This window comes from Rhea pennata, chromosome 3 (genome assembly GCF_028389875.1).
Source record: "Rhea pennata isolate bPtePen1 chromosome 3, bPtePen1.pri, whole genome shotgun sequence".
NCBI classification, from domain to species: domain Eukaryota; kingdom Metazoa; phylum Chordata; class Aves; order Rheiformes; family Rheidae; genus Rhea; species Rhea pennata.
Genome location: NC_084665.1, coordinates 124,497,893 through 124,515,928, shown reverse-complemented (window position 1 = coordinate 124,515,928; position 18,036 = coordinate 124,497,893). Strand labels below are relative to the sequence as shown.

General features: G+C 36.7%; 1 protein-coding gene across 1 annotated transcript; it reads left to right on the top strand.

Moving 5' to 3' along the window:
* The first annotated feature begins 5,832 nt into the window (after positions 1-5,832).
* LOC134138934 (serotriflin-like) lies at positions 5,833-16,646 on the top strand. Its single transcript, XM_062573125.1, has 8 exons — positions 5,833-6,091; positions 10,887-10,948; positions 12,224-12,346; positions 13,338-13,428; positions 13,959-14,104; positions 14,741-14,835; positions 15,564-15,652; positions 16,519-16,646. The coding sequence occupies exons 1-8, from the start codon at positions 5,833-5,835 to the stop codon at positions 16,644-16,646; spliced, it is 993 nt and encodes a 330-aa protein (XP_062429109.1).
* The last annotated feature ends 1,390 nt before the right edge of the window (positions 16,647-18,036 follow it).

Genomic DNA, 18,036 nt, shown 5'->3' with positions numbered 1-18,036 from the left:
CCAGTGACTTTAAGGAAACTAAATTCAGATGAAGACAATTACACTATAGATACGCATAGGTTAGTAAGATGAATTCTACCCTACTTATTAAAGCAGACTTTGATGGGTATTTGCAGCAGGGATATCAGAATAACATATCATAACATATCAGAATAACATAATATATCTGAATATATCATATCAGACTATCAGAGACAACAGATAACAGAGATGAAATAAAAAAGAACAGGGGCATAAACTTGAAAAAATAGGGATACCTTGAGTGGTACTAGTCTCATCTTTCACCTGGAGAGTCACTTGAATCTACAGAGTTAACTTTTCCAGAACTTTTCTAGGTTCCTCTCAGTGGAGATTAGGGTCATGAAGACAGCAGAATTTGAGGCACATAAATCTGCCCAAATGTAAACATCTTAGCATGAGATAAGTCTCAAATAGGACACCCCTGACTATTATGTCTAAGAGTTTGATTTAGGTGCCCACACATGAGAGTCCAGTACCAGTTGAGATGCCTCAGAGTATCCTACCAGGCTTCCAGCTGCCATTCTGGTAAGGCTCAGGTCTTCCCTAGGTCCTATGTGGTATCTTTGGCACTGCAAGGATGTCTTGCACCTTGAGGTATACAAAATGGTGCTAAGTGCCTATGTATATGCCACTGAATGGAGAACGAGATCTCCACTGACATAGGTCTCCTTCTCCATGAGGTAACTAACTCAGATGTAGGCACCTACATTTTAGATACCTACTTTTAGTTGGACAAAAACAGCTTTTAAGCCTCCTTTCTAAAGAGTCTATTAACTGACTTATGGAGAAATTTGTGTGTTTGTTTTTCCTCACCTTGATCCACAGGGAAGGACCAATGTAAACACTTGTGCTTAGATATCATTGATACTAGTGTGAATAGCTGGATATTTTTTCATTATCAGAAACTTGTAAAAGCAGCGTATTAGTTTCAGCCAGGAAACATTTTTATTTTAATCAGATAAATTGTTGCAGTCATTACAGCACCCAGTAAACGGGGGCGTTCCAGGCTGCGCTGCACGGGTTCCGTGTACATTTTCTATCAGATCACCTCTCGTTAAAGACAGCAGCGTGACAGCCTGCAGGAAGCAGCAGCCTATGCCTCCCTTGACGGGGCATCTTCTTAGAGCCTTTTCACGCGGCTAGATAAGTATAATTTCCAAGTGACTCATCACGCCAAGATATTGTGATTTTAAATGGTGATAATCTATTCATCTATTTGGTGCCCTAAATGTTTCTCATCTGTCTACTGCAACCAATCCAACAGAATGGCCCATGCAGGACTTGGTGGCTTGCAAACCAGTTTGTCCTAATTTCTTCTACATTTTTCCATGCCTTTCAGTCTCTTTGGGTTCAAGATATCTTTTACTAACTGGCACTGTCACAAGACCAGCTTTCTTGCTGTGTCATCTCTAATATGATGCACTCCTACATAAAGTGTATGAAAATGCTAAAATATGAACGAATTAAGCCTTTTTTTCCTAAGAGTTTATGGCAAGAGTCCCCAACTTGTAATCATTATTGTTAAATTAGAGAAACACCTTTTCCCAGCAAACATTTGTAGCAAACAAAAAGGCATTGCTGATAAAGTGTAATTAGCTGAGTAGCCAGATAGTCAATGCTGAAGTCTTTAACTGTTTAAAGTGAAGTTGAGCCCTTAAAATCACTCGTATCCATGCTTTCTTTGCCTCCCCCCATAGTACTGTTAGCATTCCCTTATAACAGGCATTGATTTATCAGTTGTATAGGAGAATCATGACTCAGGGGCTGTAGCTTATCTTTCTCATTGGCCTGAATCTGATAGTTTTTCCTATTTTAATCTAGACATCTGAAATATATCAGAATAATTGCTTTGTAAAGTCACCCCATTGGGCCACCGACTAGAAAGGGAGGTGAGAATGGCTATATCAAATATAGACACTTTCATTATAGAGTTCTCCCAGGAGATGAGATTATTTGTGGCCCTGGTTTCTTTTCTGGAGCCAGAACCATAATGTCCTGTACTATAAATGTAGAAATTGTTTCTAATGAACTCCTAGATTAAATACAGATCTGTATTCAACTAAAAGTTGAGCAGTTCTACATTTTTACATTGTTCATCCATATTTTGACAAAGAATATTGAAAAGAGCATGTACACCTGCACATATTGAGCTTTGATACAAAAAGTGTAAGGTATGATTTTAGTAATTAAGACATTCGAATTCTAGATTTAATTTCGGACTTAATGCAAATGATGTCTATCCAAACCAAATTTCTTTCTACAACTTCTCAGGTTAGAGTTTAAGGGCACTCTTTGAACAGTATGGGTAGAAAGGAACAAAATTTATTACAAAATTATTATTAAAGAAACCATGAATTCTCCTTGCTGCAAACCTTTAAAAAACACATAGAAAAGCCCACCTTATCTATGCCAGATCTTGTTCTGGAACAATTTCCTTTAATTACTCTTTCGTAAGAGTAATTCTTTTTGTGAACAGTTAGTGTTGAGGTTTTTCGTTTGTTTTCCCTACCTTATGAAACTTGAAACCACATAGACAGTGGTTTCAAGTTTCACAGTGTCGCGAAAACAGACATTGTTTGCAAGACTCGATGTGCATGGATTACACGGCTGTCACAGTGCTCATTCACATTTATTTTTTAAGTCCTTTGTCACCAGTCAGCTGCATTTTAATCTTATCAATGCCTTGTTTAATCTTTGATATACCTTATCCTTAAAAGGGTATATCACAGACTGTATACCTTAAACCTCACTGAATTTGTTTCAGCAGTTCCCATACTTGCGCCCCATATCCCCTGTTTATAGGCAAGCAATTTCTGCGGCTTTGGTTCACAAGGCTTCAAAGACAAATTGAGTGACAGTTATTTCTCTGTTTTTACCTGTTTATTAGTTCCTCTGATAGTGTCCTGGCTCTGAAGTGCCTGCAGCTCAGATATCGTGTTCAAGCACTTGGACAAGTTTTATCACATTTTTTACAAGAAATCATTCTAGCTTTTGGCAAGCTACAGAAAAAGTAAGTGTGTGTGTGTGTGTATATACATATATATATATATATATGTATTTATAGTGTGTGTGTGTGTGTATATATGTGTGTGTGTGTTTATATATGTATGTGTGTATATATATATATACAGATATAGATATATGTGCATATACCCATATATGTGTGCATTGATATGTATATATATTACAATTATATCAAAGTGGCAGAAACAGACTTCTTAACTGAAATGGAAATTTCTTCCTCCGCTTTGATGGGAGCCACAACTGGCAGCTTGAACTGTTACAGTGATGGGAAGGAAAAGAGGAAAGTAAAGGAAAAGGAGTAATGACATACAGTTAAAAATGAAATATGACCACTACATGATCTCAAGAAGAAAAAGAGCCCCCTCACGATTCTCTTATAGTTTTAACTGTGAATTATGTTTGTATTCTACAGTTTAAATAACTTTACATGGTATTTAACTGGGTGTATTACATGTAGGTTGAATATTTATTTCCAGAGTTCTCTTTAAAAAAATAATTTCAATAAGTTTCAGGACTACAGGATGTGTGCAGAGCCTAATTCTTCTGTCAGTTTGCTATTTGCAGTACCTAGTAGCTAAAGTAAAAAAATAGTCCTTCCTTTTGCAGCTGAGAGTAATAAAAGATTTGGGTAGGGTCTGTCAGTCTCAGATAGGGTACTGAAATCCAATTTATTCACCATAAGTCATGAAAAGATCCTTTTTTACTGAGATGTTAAGTGACCATTCCATTTAATTCTACTGGCCTGCCAAGTAATATACTCCACCGTCTGCCTATAATACGGGTTTGTAAAAGCTGAATGTTTCAGCATTAGGTTAGGGAGTGCTAGTTCTGCCCTTTATGTGGGGCATTCCCACTTACCATCATCAGAATTATATGCCCTGATGTTATCAATACTATTCCCCTGATATTATCAATACTATTCCCCAAGAGTAATTACTGAATACAGCGGGAGAGATTTGCAGTTAAAATTAATGCTGCAATCCATTCCTACAATATGTTTTAACTCTTTCCATTCAGCTGTTTTAACCCTTCCAAGAAATATATATTATTTTGGCTTTTATTAACTATACTTTTGTTTGCTGTACAAACAATACTACATTAGAATTCTTATAATGTTTCTGAATTTGGTTATGAATCCAAAGCTCTTTTAACAATTATTATATCTAACTAAAAATTAGACTCGTGTTTTATGACAGATGTTTTGCTAAACTAACCCAAGCTGTATGGGAAAATAAAGAATTAATAGATTTTCTTTTAAGTATTTATTATTATGGAAGAAAATATCTTATACTTCCAGGCCACTGAGTGCCAAAGTCTTCTGCACTTGGTTAGTCCTTGCAGCTCATGGGAGTGACTAACAAGATTACATTGATATCTTATCCTTTATTTTATTAATTGCTGAGATGACTGCCATCTCTGTAATAAAAAAAAAAGAAAAAAATATATTTTCTTCTCCTTTGTTCTATTTCTAGAGTGCTGTTTTTTTCTAGTGAAGTGTATAAGAGTAATGAACTCCTCTCTACAAACCAAGAGAAGTCAAAAATCTCCCTTTCATTTTAAAGCACAAGAAAAGAAAATCCAGAAGTACTCTCTTCATATTTTGTAGGTTATATATAAATATTTTTAAGTATTTAATATATATTTTGAAGGATTTATCCATGGCAGATATGAGCATTTATTGAAGTAGCATCGCCTCAGGTAGTCAGACAGCTGTACACAGTTATGCATTCCTGTAGACTGTGATCCTACTTGCTGAGCATTAAAAATGTCTCTTTTTGCAAAACAAAGTTAACTAAGAGAGTCAAGTCTGCAAGGTGTCTTGTGCAGCCAAGAAAAAGATCTATGCAAAATGTGAACGACACAGAACAGCATGAATTTTAATCAAAGGCACTAGTTAAGCTTTCATTAACTTCAGTGGAACTGGAAATTTGCCTTCATTGTTTGGGCTCAAATCAGATTCTAACAGTTCAGATTCCTATAAGGGCCAGAAGAAAAATTTCCACAGTCAAATCTCTAAAGCTGGACTTATTTTTTTTTAATCTAATTTTTCATAGATTTATTTTTCAAGATATGCATATACTTGTAGAGACCAGTAGAATAAATAAACATTTCCTTCCTTTCAGGTAGTCCACATAAGGCTGAGGGAATTAATATGCTAAATTGCTCTTTGTGCCATGGTCCCGGATGTCAGTTTTATTGATCTTTTTTTTCTTCCCTATGCTTTTACTCTTAGACCATGAATTGTAGCATATCTGGCAGTCATTCTTTATAAAACAAATGGATTTGACCATTTAAACAGGTGTGGTAAATTCTAAAGACATACTTATGGTAGAACTATTTCATTTTAACAATACAAATAAAGCTCAGGTGAGCATGGCAAATTAATGAAAATTACTGACTGCAGTGGATAGGGAGGGAATGTGTTCTTCCTGTTTAAAGGTTCCAGACAGGCTTGGATAAATATTTTCTGCATAATAGCAGGGCAAAACCGGAACGATCTCCCAAGATGCTGAGTATCTGAAACTGCTAGACTCTACCTCCTCTTACATTGAATAGAAAAAGGCTGTCTTAATAACTACAGCTGGCAGGATATTAAGTTTTCTCGTTCTGAAAACCTTAGTGTCATCAAAGTTATTGCAGGTACTTTAGAACTAAAAGCACATTCACACTTATCTCAGAACCCAAAAGGATGTGGGAGATCTTATCAGGATTGACTTTCCAAAGAGTGACACACTATACAAATAAAGCACAAAAGCAGCTGTGTTACATAGGGTGTATAACCCAATGATGTCAACAACCAGAAATTCTGGAGAAAATGGGCAACAATGGAACAATACTGAGTTGCATTTTGGACAGGAACCTCAACGTGTCATCACCCAAAATGGTGTTCAGTGTGCAGACATCACAGGAAAGGCAATGGTGAAGGAGGGAACTGGAGGAGAAGAACGAGGAGACATCCAGATGCTTCCTATGGAGTTTCTCCTGAGGAAAACTGGAGCATGGAAGGAAGCAAGACAGGTTGTCTATGCACAGAGCAAAGGAAGAGGTGGACGCAGGGGCCTTCTTGATACTCCCTGACATGTGATAGTGAAAGCAAAGATGCTATGAAAAGGGAAAGGTGAGCTGAGTGACACTTCACTGAAGAAAAATGCAGATATGCACCAAGCTCCAAACCAGGGGAAGAGGCAAGCCAACAAATAAACACACACACACACATCTGTAGCCATTCTGCAAGTACGTTATTTCTGAGCAACATCTTGGGGGGCAAACTTTTACTGCGTATATAAATAACGCCCAGTGCTGCAGGCTTTTGGCCTCAATAAGCTAAGGGCAAAGAATTTTATTTAGCAAAGGAAGTTCAGGAATAAAGTTCTCCAGCAGAGAGATGATTCTGTGCATGGCTATGATGTGAGTTACTGACTTATCTTTTTCCCTCCAAATATTTCTTTTGTTTTGCCAGAGCCAGAAAAGGCAATGCTAAGCAGCCATCCCTAAACTCAAGCTTTCATCTTGTGGCCAGTATTGCAGCCTGCTGATCAGATGGCAGGTTTATTGGCCATATCTTTTTGCTCTGGGAAAGGACGGGCCTTTTTCTTCTCTTTCTTTGCCCTGGCGACATGCAAAAAAGCCAGAATAACACAATTGGATTGGTTCACTTTCAGGCACCTATTTCCTAAGAAAGGGTCATTATCCTAAAATGGGCAGCCCCGAGGCTGATGTCACTATTTGCAACAAATATTGACAAAGAGAGAAGGGCATGCACATATATACATATATATAGAGCCCTAGAGTGAGAACAATCTCTAATTTCTGCTGCTCTTTTCAAGATATAGAAGGACTCCAACTGGAGAGAGGTAATGTATGCAGGACTTTATTTTGGTGTTAGAAATTATATCCATAAAGGCATTTGTTCAGTATTAATTAGGTACTATTACAAAGATTAATATCTAAGTCATACAAAACCTGATAACTTTATTTATTTTTTAATTTATTTTTTTAAAAAGTCTGTTTATAATAATCCCACAGGTAGAATTTAAAAATAAATGATATCTTCTACTTAGAAAAACACTCCTTGTCTTATCTCCAGGTGAGAAATGGCTTAAGAGAAGTCTAATTCCTGTGTCTCTTTAGATCAAAAAGTAGTCATTTGACTCCCTTACTTCATTCTTTAAATATGAATATAAATCAATCCATTTTGCATAGGATTAAGGTCAATCACAGTAAATGTTTTTCTAATGTCATTTGAATTATTGTTATGTTGAATTTATTCCTCTGGAATAGTTGAATACACTAATATAGCTGAATTCTTAATTTTTCCTTTTAGAGATGTTGACTATTTGTCCACACTTTCAAATACATACTATACAAAACATTTATGACGTCTTCTAGTATATAGTAAGTTGATAGTGTATTCTTAAAAAATGGGGTGAAAATTATACTACAAATTGAAAGTTAAAACTATAAAATCACGGAAGAAAAAATGTATTTCAAAGTAACTGAAAAACAAATAATTACACTGTCGTAAACTTTCAGACCTACTACATACTGAAAGTTCTAGCAGCTGGCAGCAAACAAGGCTGTGCAAGAAGTGAAGCACTGAGATGAAAAAAAAAAAAGAAAAGAAAAACCTGGACTGTATTTTTCAAATAGAATTTTGTTTCTAGCTTTTTGGTTAGTGGATTTTTATTTCTACATTAAATCAAAATTGCATGAAATGTCCAGAGCTATCTAGAAGTACAACACTAAGATGAATTCAATTATTGATTAATAATTGAATGCTCTTTACATGGATCTGAGAACAGTCATTTTTTGACTTTGAAAGTATTTCCAAATAAATTTACTCCAAGGAATGGTTTCGATTGTACAGCTGTACAACTATAGTTATGCAATAGTTTTTGAACCAAGTTTAATTAAATCTGGAGCTAAAACTCTTCCATATTTCTGGTATTGCACTTACCTGGGGAGTCCCAGGCTTTGTTTATGAATGTGCTGGAAAGATCTTATTTCTATCTGTAAAAGAAAATTTCTGTAGCTGGAGGAAGAGTCAGACAACCCTTCTGCAGCCAAAGACATCGCACCAGTCTAAAAATTATCCTGCAATAGAAAGAATAGAGAAACCTAGTTTTACTCTTGAGGGTTGCTGAATCCATTCAGTGATGTGATTTCCTCATGTAAGTGTGGGAAAACGAAGTAAAGACTGAACATCTGAATGACATGAAGTCTTCAGTGTGATAGTATGTGTCTTCTTGACTTACACTATGCAGTGGAATATAATATTGGAATATCTGGCCAATTTAGCTGCAGCCTATCTAGCTACAGCAGCGTTGTAGTCACCAGAACGCATCATCTTGGTGTTTTTGTAGGCTACATTGACTTCCTCAGAGGTGAGATTTCTGGGCCCAGGCACTGTGCCATCTTTATGTAATGATGAAGCCCGTGGATCCATACTCTTATGTCTGCATGGCACTGCTATGATGCCCTTTTTGTTGGTGTATTGGTTTGAGGATTGAGGATTGCTACCCCAGGCTTATTGCACTGTGTGGAGCTTTTGCTCACTCCTCATCACACCAAGACAGAACAGAAAAAACTTCTGGTGAAGTGGTCTCTGATGGATGGTTCTGTAAGCATTCCATAGGTAATATGGACTTCACTGAACTCAGGCAACTTAGTCCTAGGCAGTTACCATGCAAGTGAGAAGAAAACACTTTCTTTTCTTCTGTGGTTTAATTTCCCTAGTGGTAGGCTGAAGCTCTGCATAACTGGGCATGTAAAAAAATATAGAATTTTTGTTCCAACAGGGCTTGATTGCCTTCTTCTGGTATAGTGACTCATGCCTGATATTTATTCATGAACACTTTATTGTGAATATTAACAGTAAGAACTTTTGGCTGGATACAAGTTACATGGTGCATTTACATTCTCTGATTAAGTGAGATAATGGAAAGGTTTTATTCTTCTTCGTTGTAGAAACCATGAATGTTTCTATCTATAGTCATGATTTCTAAGGTCACTCGGAGTCCCCTCAAAGTTAAATGCTTTTAAGAGCATCCTTAATCAGTCCATTTACCATGACATTATATATTATTGCATGCATAGTGACATATTCCTACTGCAAACTCGTGTGGAATACCCATAGAACGTGAATGCGAAAGAGATCACACACACAAAGAAAAATGTTTGAAAACTTAATGTTTTTCAGTGTTCAGTGAGTCTTTTCTAGACCCTCTGCATGGAAATGAATTTTACTTAGAAATTTAGTCACCAGAAAGGATGAGAAATGGACATGCTTGTCCCCAGAGACCACAAACATGCTCCTCAGTGAAATGAAAATACTGAAAAGTACTGCTGCACTATTTATAAATACGAGTCACTCTATACTATCTGAGAGAAAAACATTTTTTTTAGTTCCCCAAACTACTTTCTCATTTTTTTCCCTATAATTAGCACCAATTTCTGATAATATATATAGAGAGTTGATTCACTTGCACAGAATTAAATAAGAAGGAAACCCACTGACTTCGGTAATATAAACTCAATTTAAATGAAAGGAAAATCAAATCACAAATCTAACTATCATCAATGCATTTAATCTGTTAGTAGAGACAGATTGGTGGATTGTTTACATTTTCACTGTGTATTTACCGTTTTATCAGGTGTTATCACAGTAGTTTCCCTGTCAAGGAGGATTTCCTAGATCTCCACCACTAATCTGTACTGCTCACACTGTGGATTTTGCTCTTGGGTCAGCTCTAAGGTTTATTATACAAGATTGTTTTTATTACCTCTATTTTCCTTTCCTTGTTTCAATTTGTTTTTAAGATAGCTCTCTGAGCTCAAAGTTACTCTCACTTAGGATTTTTTCACGTCTTTACTCTTTACCAAGAAAAAAAGGCAAAACTTCCTTTATATCTTCAGTGCTACCAAGATACAAAACATTTGCTTTCCTTCTTCTGACATGTAGAAAATAATTATTGCATGAGGACGAGTGAGTTTCAGACTGTGGACTGAGATATTTGCTCTTGTAAGACCTTTTAACAGTCAGAAGGTAATAACCAATGTTACTGTTCCCTGGAGATTTTATTTGTTTCTGTATGTCAGATGTAACTTCTGGGTGATCAGCACCATTTGCCAGATAGCTTATGAACTAGTTAGATGAGTAAATAGGGAGCAAGAAATGAAAACAACTGACCATTTGTTCAAACAGTGCTCCACTCCAGCATACCAGTTCCCAATACAGTTGATGCTTGTTTGAGCAGCACATCGGTATGATCTTATTGAACAAAATAATGGGCTTTTTTCATAAAGGGAAAAAAAGATGAAGGAAATACTGAAAATTCAACGTATTTTGGATAACAATAATGTTTGGTGTTTTCAATTTTTCCTTTTTCTTCTTAAAAAGTTTGAATACAATTTATTTTTACTTTCACAGACCTGTTCTTCAGTCAAAACAAACTCTGATAAATCAGATACAGTCACGTTAAGGACATACCATCTGTCTCAAGGAACACACTTCATGCTGCTTGAAGACCCTGTCTTAATAGTGGATAAAGTCTTCTTTCTGGAAGTGATAGCAGTGCCCACGCACCATCATACCTTCATTTGTTCTTTATATAGCCAGGTTTCAAAGAAAAATCTTCTGATCCTCCAGTTCACACCGGTTCTGTCCAGTTAACTCTGCAGATACTGCAAAGCACATGCAACTGCATTAGGCATCAAATAAAATGTTCTTCTGTGTAATAGACTTCACTTTGCAACAGTTTTGTAACCTGTTCACATACCACAGAACCAGAAAAACTTTATGCAACTAATGTACTTTGTATTTTGTTTTGTTTTCTCTTCAGAAATGGGTCCACTAACTGCAGTCATTTTCCTGGCTACTTTGCTGCATCAATCTTGTGGACAGGTAAGAGCATCATCCACATGCAAAAAAAAGTCATATCTGAGCCTGTAGTATAGATTTCTCATGTGGTTTTGCTTTATCCATCTAGTAATCTTTAAAGCTTTAAAATTCAGAGTTAAAATTATTTTTCAATTGTCCTTTCCACATTTTTCTAAGATTTTGTATTGAAGTATTTTCTCTATCTGTCATATTCTCCTCTTCATTTGAAAATAGCCATTTTGAATAGAAGTTTTCCCCTAAATATGAACCAAAGCTACTCTAAAATTATGTATCTAAGTATTAGGCAACTACTCTTCATCACTCCTCAGAGAGGATTAAGCTCATAAGATGTGGATAAATACTATGTAGACATTTGGATATGAGCTATTTGTCAGGATCTGCTTGGTAATGAATTTGATTCATTTTATATAACTTGGAAATCACAGAATTTGGTATCTCTCATTTTATGCCTTTTTTCTTGACCATAAAGGCAAACTGAGATGATTATCTACGTCTATGATGTAGATATCTAAAATTAAATAAGACGAACTAATGCCTAGAATAGACACCATCACAACAACGACGGAATTCATCTCACTGACTTCATCATCAAAAAACTAGTTGTTTAGATCTCAGACAAGCTCCCTCTACAATCATTGGAAGGAGAAAGAGGTACTTCTAGATGATAGTTCCTTCAGTTCTAAGAAGGAATTTCATGGATTGAACCACCTCTACCTTTTCCAGTAATAACAAAGGGAGTGAAGATGCATAGCTTAGACCTAGAACCCCATTCTGAGGGATGTATTAGCCTGAAAAATCTAATGTAAGCATTGAACTGTTTTTCTCAGCAAAGCTCCATGGTCTGACATCACTGACAGTGGACAATCTAAATCATTCGTTGCCTTCTGGACCTTACATACCTCAGAAAATGGTCTGGAAACAGCCCTAAATCCTGATCCAGCTTAAAATACTTTGGAAGCTTGTAGGGAACAGGAGCATGCAAAACGTTAAGGCCAATTATGAGATCTGGATACAGAGCTAAGCTCCATGTTTGATGGGGAGACATCAGGTAGAGCGTACTGCAATCTGTGGATTCCACTTAGGCTCATATCTCCCTCTGAAAAGTGCAGTTCATATGAATCAAGCGAGAAAAATGTCAGCAATTATAAGAATTGAAAAACCAGTAAAAGAAAGTCACGAATTTCCCAGGAGCTGTACTTTGACAAGAAGCTATCAATTAATTTTATTCATTAAACCTTTGGGAAGTGGAACCACTCTTGTTATTATTTTCCATTTCAGCCTAGAGAAAAGGAGTTTGCTTTTTTTGCTCGTTCTGAGGCTCAAAACGAACAGCAGATTGTTGATCAACACAATGAAATACGGAGATCCGTCATTCCCACAGCCAGCAACATGCTGAAGATGGTAAGCTACGCATTGTGGCCAAGCTGTTTTCCAGATCCCTAGCAGAGATTGTAGCTTTCTAAACACAGCGAACAGAGAGCAGAAAAAAGTGCTCTGGGATTAAGAGGTGAAGAAAACAGAATTTTATCCCTACTATTCTGCAGACTTCATGCTTAGTCTTGCACAGCTCTCATTCGCAAAACGCTTTCATTCGCAAAATCGCTGCAATGGTCTCAGAGCAGGTCCCAGCTGCTACTCAGAATCTCTCTCTTAACCACCATGTCTTAGTTCCCACAGTTAGCAAAACTCAAGCAGCTTGGGAAAGGTCCATGAGGAGATTCATTCTATGGTGTGGTGGAAGAAGTTGTAAATGGGAATTAGACCGCTTGTTTCTTGTTTAAAACTTCAAAAAAGAGCTCAAGCAGCCCATGCATATGAGAGAGTACTGTGTCGACAGGAAAAACCTCAGCCTAGGTTTATTTGTATAGCAGAACTATGAAACACATGTTTCTCCCACCCATAGGCCATTTATTACCATCAAATCTACGTTAGCACAGCCCAAAGAGAAAATCACATGTTCTTGCATTATGATTACTTTTTGAAACAGAAAGTATCTGCATCCCTTTTCAGGAAAAGCTTTTAAACTGAGGATAAGATATAAAATATAGCAATGTTTCTTGGGTTATAGATACCACTCTTTAGTCTGCGAAACAAGCAGTTTTTCCTCAAAAAAAAAAAAAAAAAAAAGGAGAGAGAAATAAATGCCCTGGACCAAGGAAAGTATATAAAACAAGAGTGGAACAAGAGCATCAGCTGCAGTAGGTTACTGAATTGCATACTGAAAAAAATGTGATGCTCATGCCCCAGCGGCGTAAACTGGCATGACTCCTTTGCTTTCTGCTGAGCACCACAGGAGCGTTCAGCACACAGTCCCCAGATCACTCCCCATTTTTTTCCTTCTCCCTCACGGACTGCACTGTGATTGGGATACTTTATCTTTTGTATCTTTCAGGTATGGAATGAGAAAGCTGCCATCAACGCTAAGAAATGGGCAAATAAGTGTCAAATGAAGATGAGTCCCAGAGAGGAGAGAGTTGTTAAGGGTACATGAAGAACTTGAAGTCTAAGCTGATGGGTTAATGATGATCCACAGATGACCCTTGTGCCTGTGAACTAGAGAAATAAGGATAACTTTAAATCAGATGTGGTATCTTTTGAGGATTATTAAATACAAAAATGTCATCCTTGGCGTAGAATGACCCTGAAAGATAAATTGTGGAAGCCTGGGAGAGAGAGAAGTTATATATTTGCCCTGTTCTTATAGCCTTCATTAAATATCTGCTTTCGGTCCTGCTGGAGATAAGGCAGTACTATAGATGGACAACCCTTTGGTCTAAGTATAGCTATTCTTGTGTAACATTTTGTACTTAAATGCATATTTGGGGCCTAAAATTCACTGAAGTCAGAGGAACCCTGCAGCTTTCATAGGGTCAAGTTCACCATCCTCTTCTCAAAACCATGGGGCAAACAGACTGGCATCATAGACCATTTTTAGGATGCAACAGTGTCATACCTACCACTCTAGATCTTACTTCTTTCCTAGATAATAAAACTGACTTACTTCTACCTTCAGGTGTCGTCTGTGGTGAGAATATATTGCAGTCATCTTACCCCAGCACATGGCCTGAAGCAATTAAAGTATGGGCTAATCAGATGTCTAATTTCAAGTATGGAGTTGGATCAATCAAGAAAAATGCCAATATCCACAGCTATACTCAGGTATGGAGAACTGAAACAAATAGCAACAATACATTAGAATTACATGAGTACAATGAGCTGGGAGAATTTTATTAGCAGAAAAAGAATATCACTGTCATCAAACTGTTATCTATCTATCATTCATATCATACCCAAAACCATCTGATAAATTAAAATCTTTTTGCATCTGCTTTAGAGACCCTGCACAAATGTTCAGAAGACAAACATGATTCAGCAGAAAAAAATAATTGAAATATCTTTAATCTTAAAATAAGAGGAAAACACTGAAATATGTATGCATTTTATATGCAGGGGATTAAAATATTTGATTAGGAAAATTCAGAGCAAAATATCTATGATGAAAATATTCAAATATAAACTTTTGCTGTCCTCCTAGAAAATGTATCTGAAACATTTGCAAATTGGAGGACATGGCTAACTCATTTTCCTACTTATTCTTCCTGACTGCTAAATTGTATATCTAATACCTAAAAAACCCACACAGAACAAAGCAAAAACCACCTTCCAGTTCTGCAATTTGGGAGCTCATTGACAAAAATTCAGAGAGTACAAAACCATGCCTCTCAATTAATGTATTTATTTTCGATTCTACAGCTCCATGCCTCTCACTTAATGTATTTATTTTCGATTCTACAGCTAATCTGGTATAACAGCTACCAGGTCGGATGTGCAGTTGCCTACTGTCCTAACAGCCGGCTCAACTACTTTTATGTTTGCCATTACTGCCCTGCGTACGTACTGTCCTTGTACTCATTTAAGATAAGACAATTCTGGGTATGTTTTCAAAAAATTCTGCGGTCCATTGCTCATGGGTAGGATTAAATGCTTAAAGTTTATTTTAACTGTGGATAATTCTGAAAACACTGATGTGAACTGTGAGTGCGGGAAGTAGGTAGAAACAGTTGTGAATTAACATGCGGTCAAAATATTGATGTTTATTTTTATTTCATATTGAAACAGAAATTAGGGTGTCTCAGCATATGAATAAGGCCCCAGATGTGTTAGGACGTGGATCCCAGGTCGTTCTGTAACTTTGATCACAAACAGGAAAGTTAGAAGCAAAGTGAAGGAAAACAGCAAATGAGTATTTACAAGAGTAAAGAGCACATCTGTAAGCTCTGCCTGTCAGAAGGGGTCTGCTGATATTATTTCCTTATAATTCTCAGTACATTTAGAGGCCATTAGAAAAGTAGAAGTTTGGAAGCAGAAAAAAAATTCTTTTTTTTTAACTGCTAGTGCTGTACAAACTGTAAATTACTTTTCTCCGCAAATCTTATCAGCCTTCCCATTTGAAATTTAGACTCTTGTAGTCACTGAATAACTCAAAGGAAGACATGAAAACTTGCCTCATTTAAAAACTGGTGGAATTCTTTCACGGTAGAAAAGAATCGAAGCTTCTGTTAGAGGCTCAGAGCTGCTCTTTGATCTTGTTTCATGTTTTCTTTCTTTGGACTTTCAGAGGAAATGATCTAAGAAAAATAGCTACACCTTACAATAAAGGACCAAAATGTGGTGACTGTCCAGGCCACTGTGACCGTGGGCTTTGCAGTAAGTGAATCCTTGTTCCTCCTCACGGCAAATGCTCTGACATTCCAGATAATAACTTTGTTCCTGCGTAGTTTTTACTATTTCTTTATCTATTGCTAGTCTCAAAGCAGGTCATCATGCAACTTTTTCTCCTATTTCTCTCCCCAATAATAGCAGCAATTAAAAATCCCACTATAATGAATATAATGGATAAATTGTGCCGTTGTCTAGCAAGGAGTGCAAAACCGTATAATTGGTATCGTACTGCCCTCTTCTGGAAAGTTCAAGACAAAATACTATACTGCTCATCCAGGGGCACGTACAAGTTGACAGGGTCCATATATCTGTCCGTACCTAGTGACATGCTCAGGCCCTTGGGTTTTGCAGACTTCCATGTAGAGCAGGCCAAAGTATGGTAATATACAGGAGGTGCAAGACACCAGCTTTCTGACTGTATTCCCATTTCCCATTTCTTCTTGCCTTTCTGGGTTTTATTGCTTTATTTAATTCCTGAAAGATTTGCAAATGTGTCAAGACCCCCAAATAGAGAATGCCAAGTATTTTTAAATAAATTAAAATGCTTTTCAGTACTGTTGTTATCATATCCATCTTACATCATTCAGTGTGCATTTCCAGTTTCAATGGATTTATAGCAGGGATGACTGCTGTTTGCAAATCTTTAATTTACTTACAGTCTAGTTTATTTTCTTCCACACTAAATTAATATTCAAGTAATCTTAACACCAGAGCAGAAGAAAAGGTACAAATAAGACTATATAGACTTGAAAATGAATGAGAAAATAAATTTTGGAAAACACACACGTGTCAGACCAGGACTAGGTTCTTAATTACTATTTCACAATTTTGTTTCTATGTGTTTATTTTAGCCAATCCTTGCAAGCATCAAGATTTAATCCAAAACTGTGAAAATATGGAAAAGTTGTTCGGCTGTCAAAACGATATGGTGAGAATTAAGTGTCCTGCTACCTGCAAATGCACCACTCAAATCAAATAATGTCCAAGTGGATGTCATTACAGCGGCTTTGAGACTCACTTATTTGGAAAGAATAAAACTAACCACGAAATGTATTTGCTCCCAGTTTATCCTCTCAGACTGAGTTGTAGGTAACATTTTTATGAAATTACACTATTATTCCAGTCCTAAATTAGTCTAGTAACTTGAGTAACCTCTGATGTCATTTTAGGCTTAATAAAAAGCATCTTTAAGCTACTAATGAATTACTTTTTCCCCTTTTTCTTGCAATGTAACTTTCACTGATTCACTTCTTATTAATGAGAACTACTTTTTTAAAACAATTTTTGTAATATATGTTAAATTCCACTTAAAACTCTCTTCTGCTGCCTTTTCTTTTGTTATTAATGGAATACTAGCCTGCTAAATAAACACTTGGTTTGTCATCACTTCCCAAATGGAGCTTTTCATTGAACTTCTTTATAATTTGATTCCTTCATTTGGAAAATTCCTTATAAGTACTCCAAGGTTCTTTCATACATTATGCAAGTGGGGATGAGTCTGGAAAAGAAAGGTGAAGACAGGTGATGGATTCTTTTTACAGCCAAAATAAGAGGGCTGCACTGAGCCTGCCACTTTTTACCTCAGGCTTAATCACAGAGCTTCTGATGCACCTATATATTCTGGTGATTATTGATTATTTTTTCATGACACTAACAGTCAAGAAATAGGAAGCAGATGCAGATCATTTTCGAAGTGTTCATAAAAAGAAAGAGGCACAAATATCCCTTTATATGCCCTTTGTGGACAACTATCCCACTTGCTTGGAATTAATATTGCAGCATGTAGAATAAAACACTGCTATGAAGAAAATGTTTAGCAACAGAAGCCAGTTCCCCAAAATCCCCATCAAATGACCTTCTTTTCTCCAGATCTCACCAGGAAACTTCCTACCACCAGGTCCTGTCTTTGGACAGCTCTAGGACCTGCTCGAAAGGATTAAGTTTAGCTCAGGTCCTTAGCTCTGCCTTTTCCCATCTGCATTTGCAAGCAGACAGTCAGCTCCGACCTACAGGGAAATTTAGCAGGATCTGTTCCACTTGATCATAGCGTTGTTTTAGGTCTTGTATTGATTCTAAGGATGTATTTACTTCAGTAAGATTTTTCATTACATGCCTTTTCAGGCCCTTGGCAATGCGTAGCATAACTTCAAAGGAATGAGTGTTTGCATTGACCCAGCACTGAGGGCTTGGATTTATCACCTCCCAGTGCATTTGTTACTTGGAGAAACATCCTTTCTCTGACCTATTCAATCAGCACAGCTGTCATAAGCAGGTCTATTTAGATACTAGCAATATTATTATGCTGATAAAAGTATTGAAAATGGCAGAGGCTTATTACTTTTATCTCATCATGATATCATTTCTGAGCA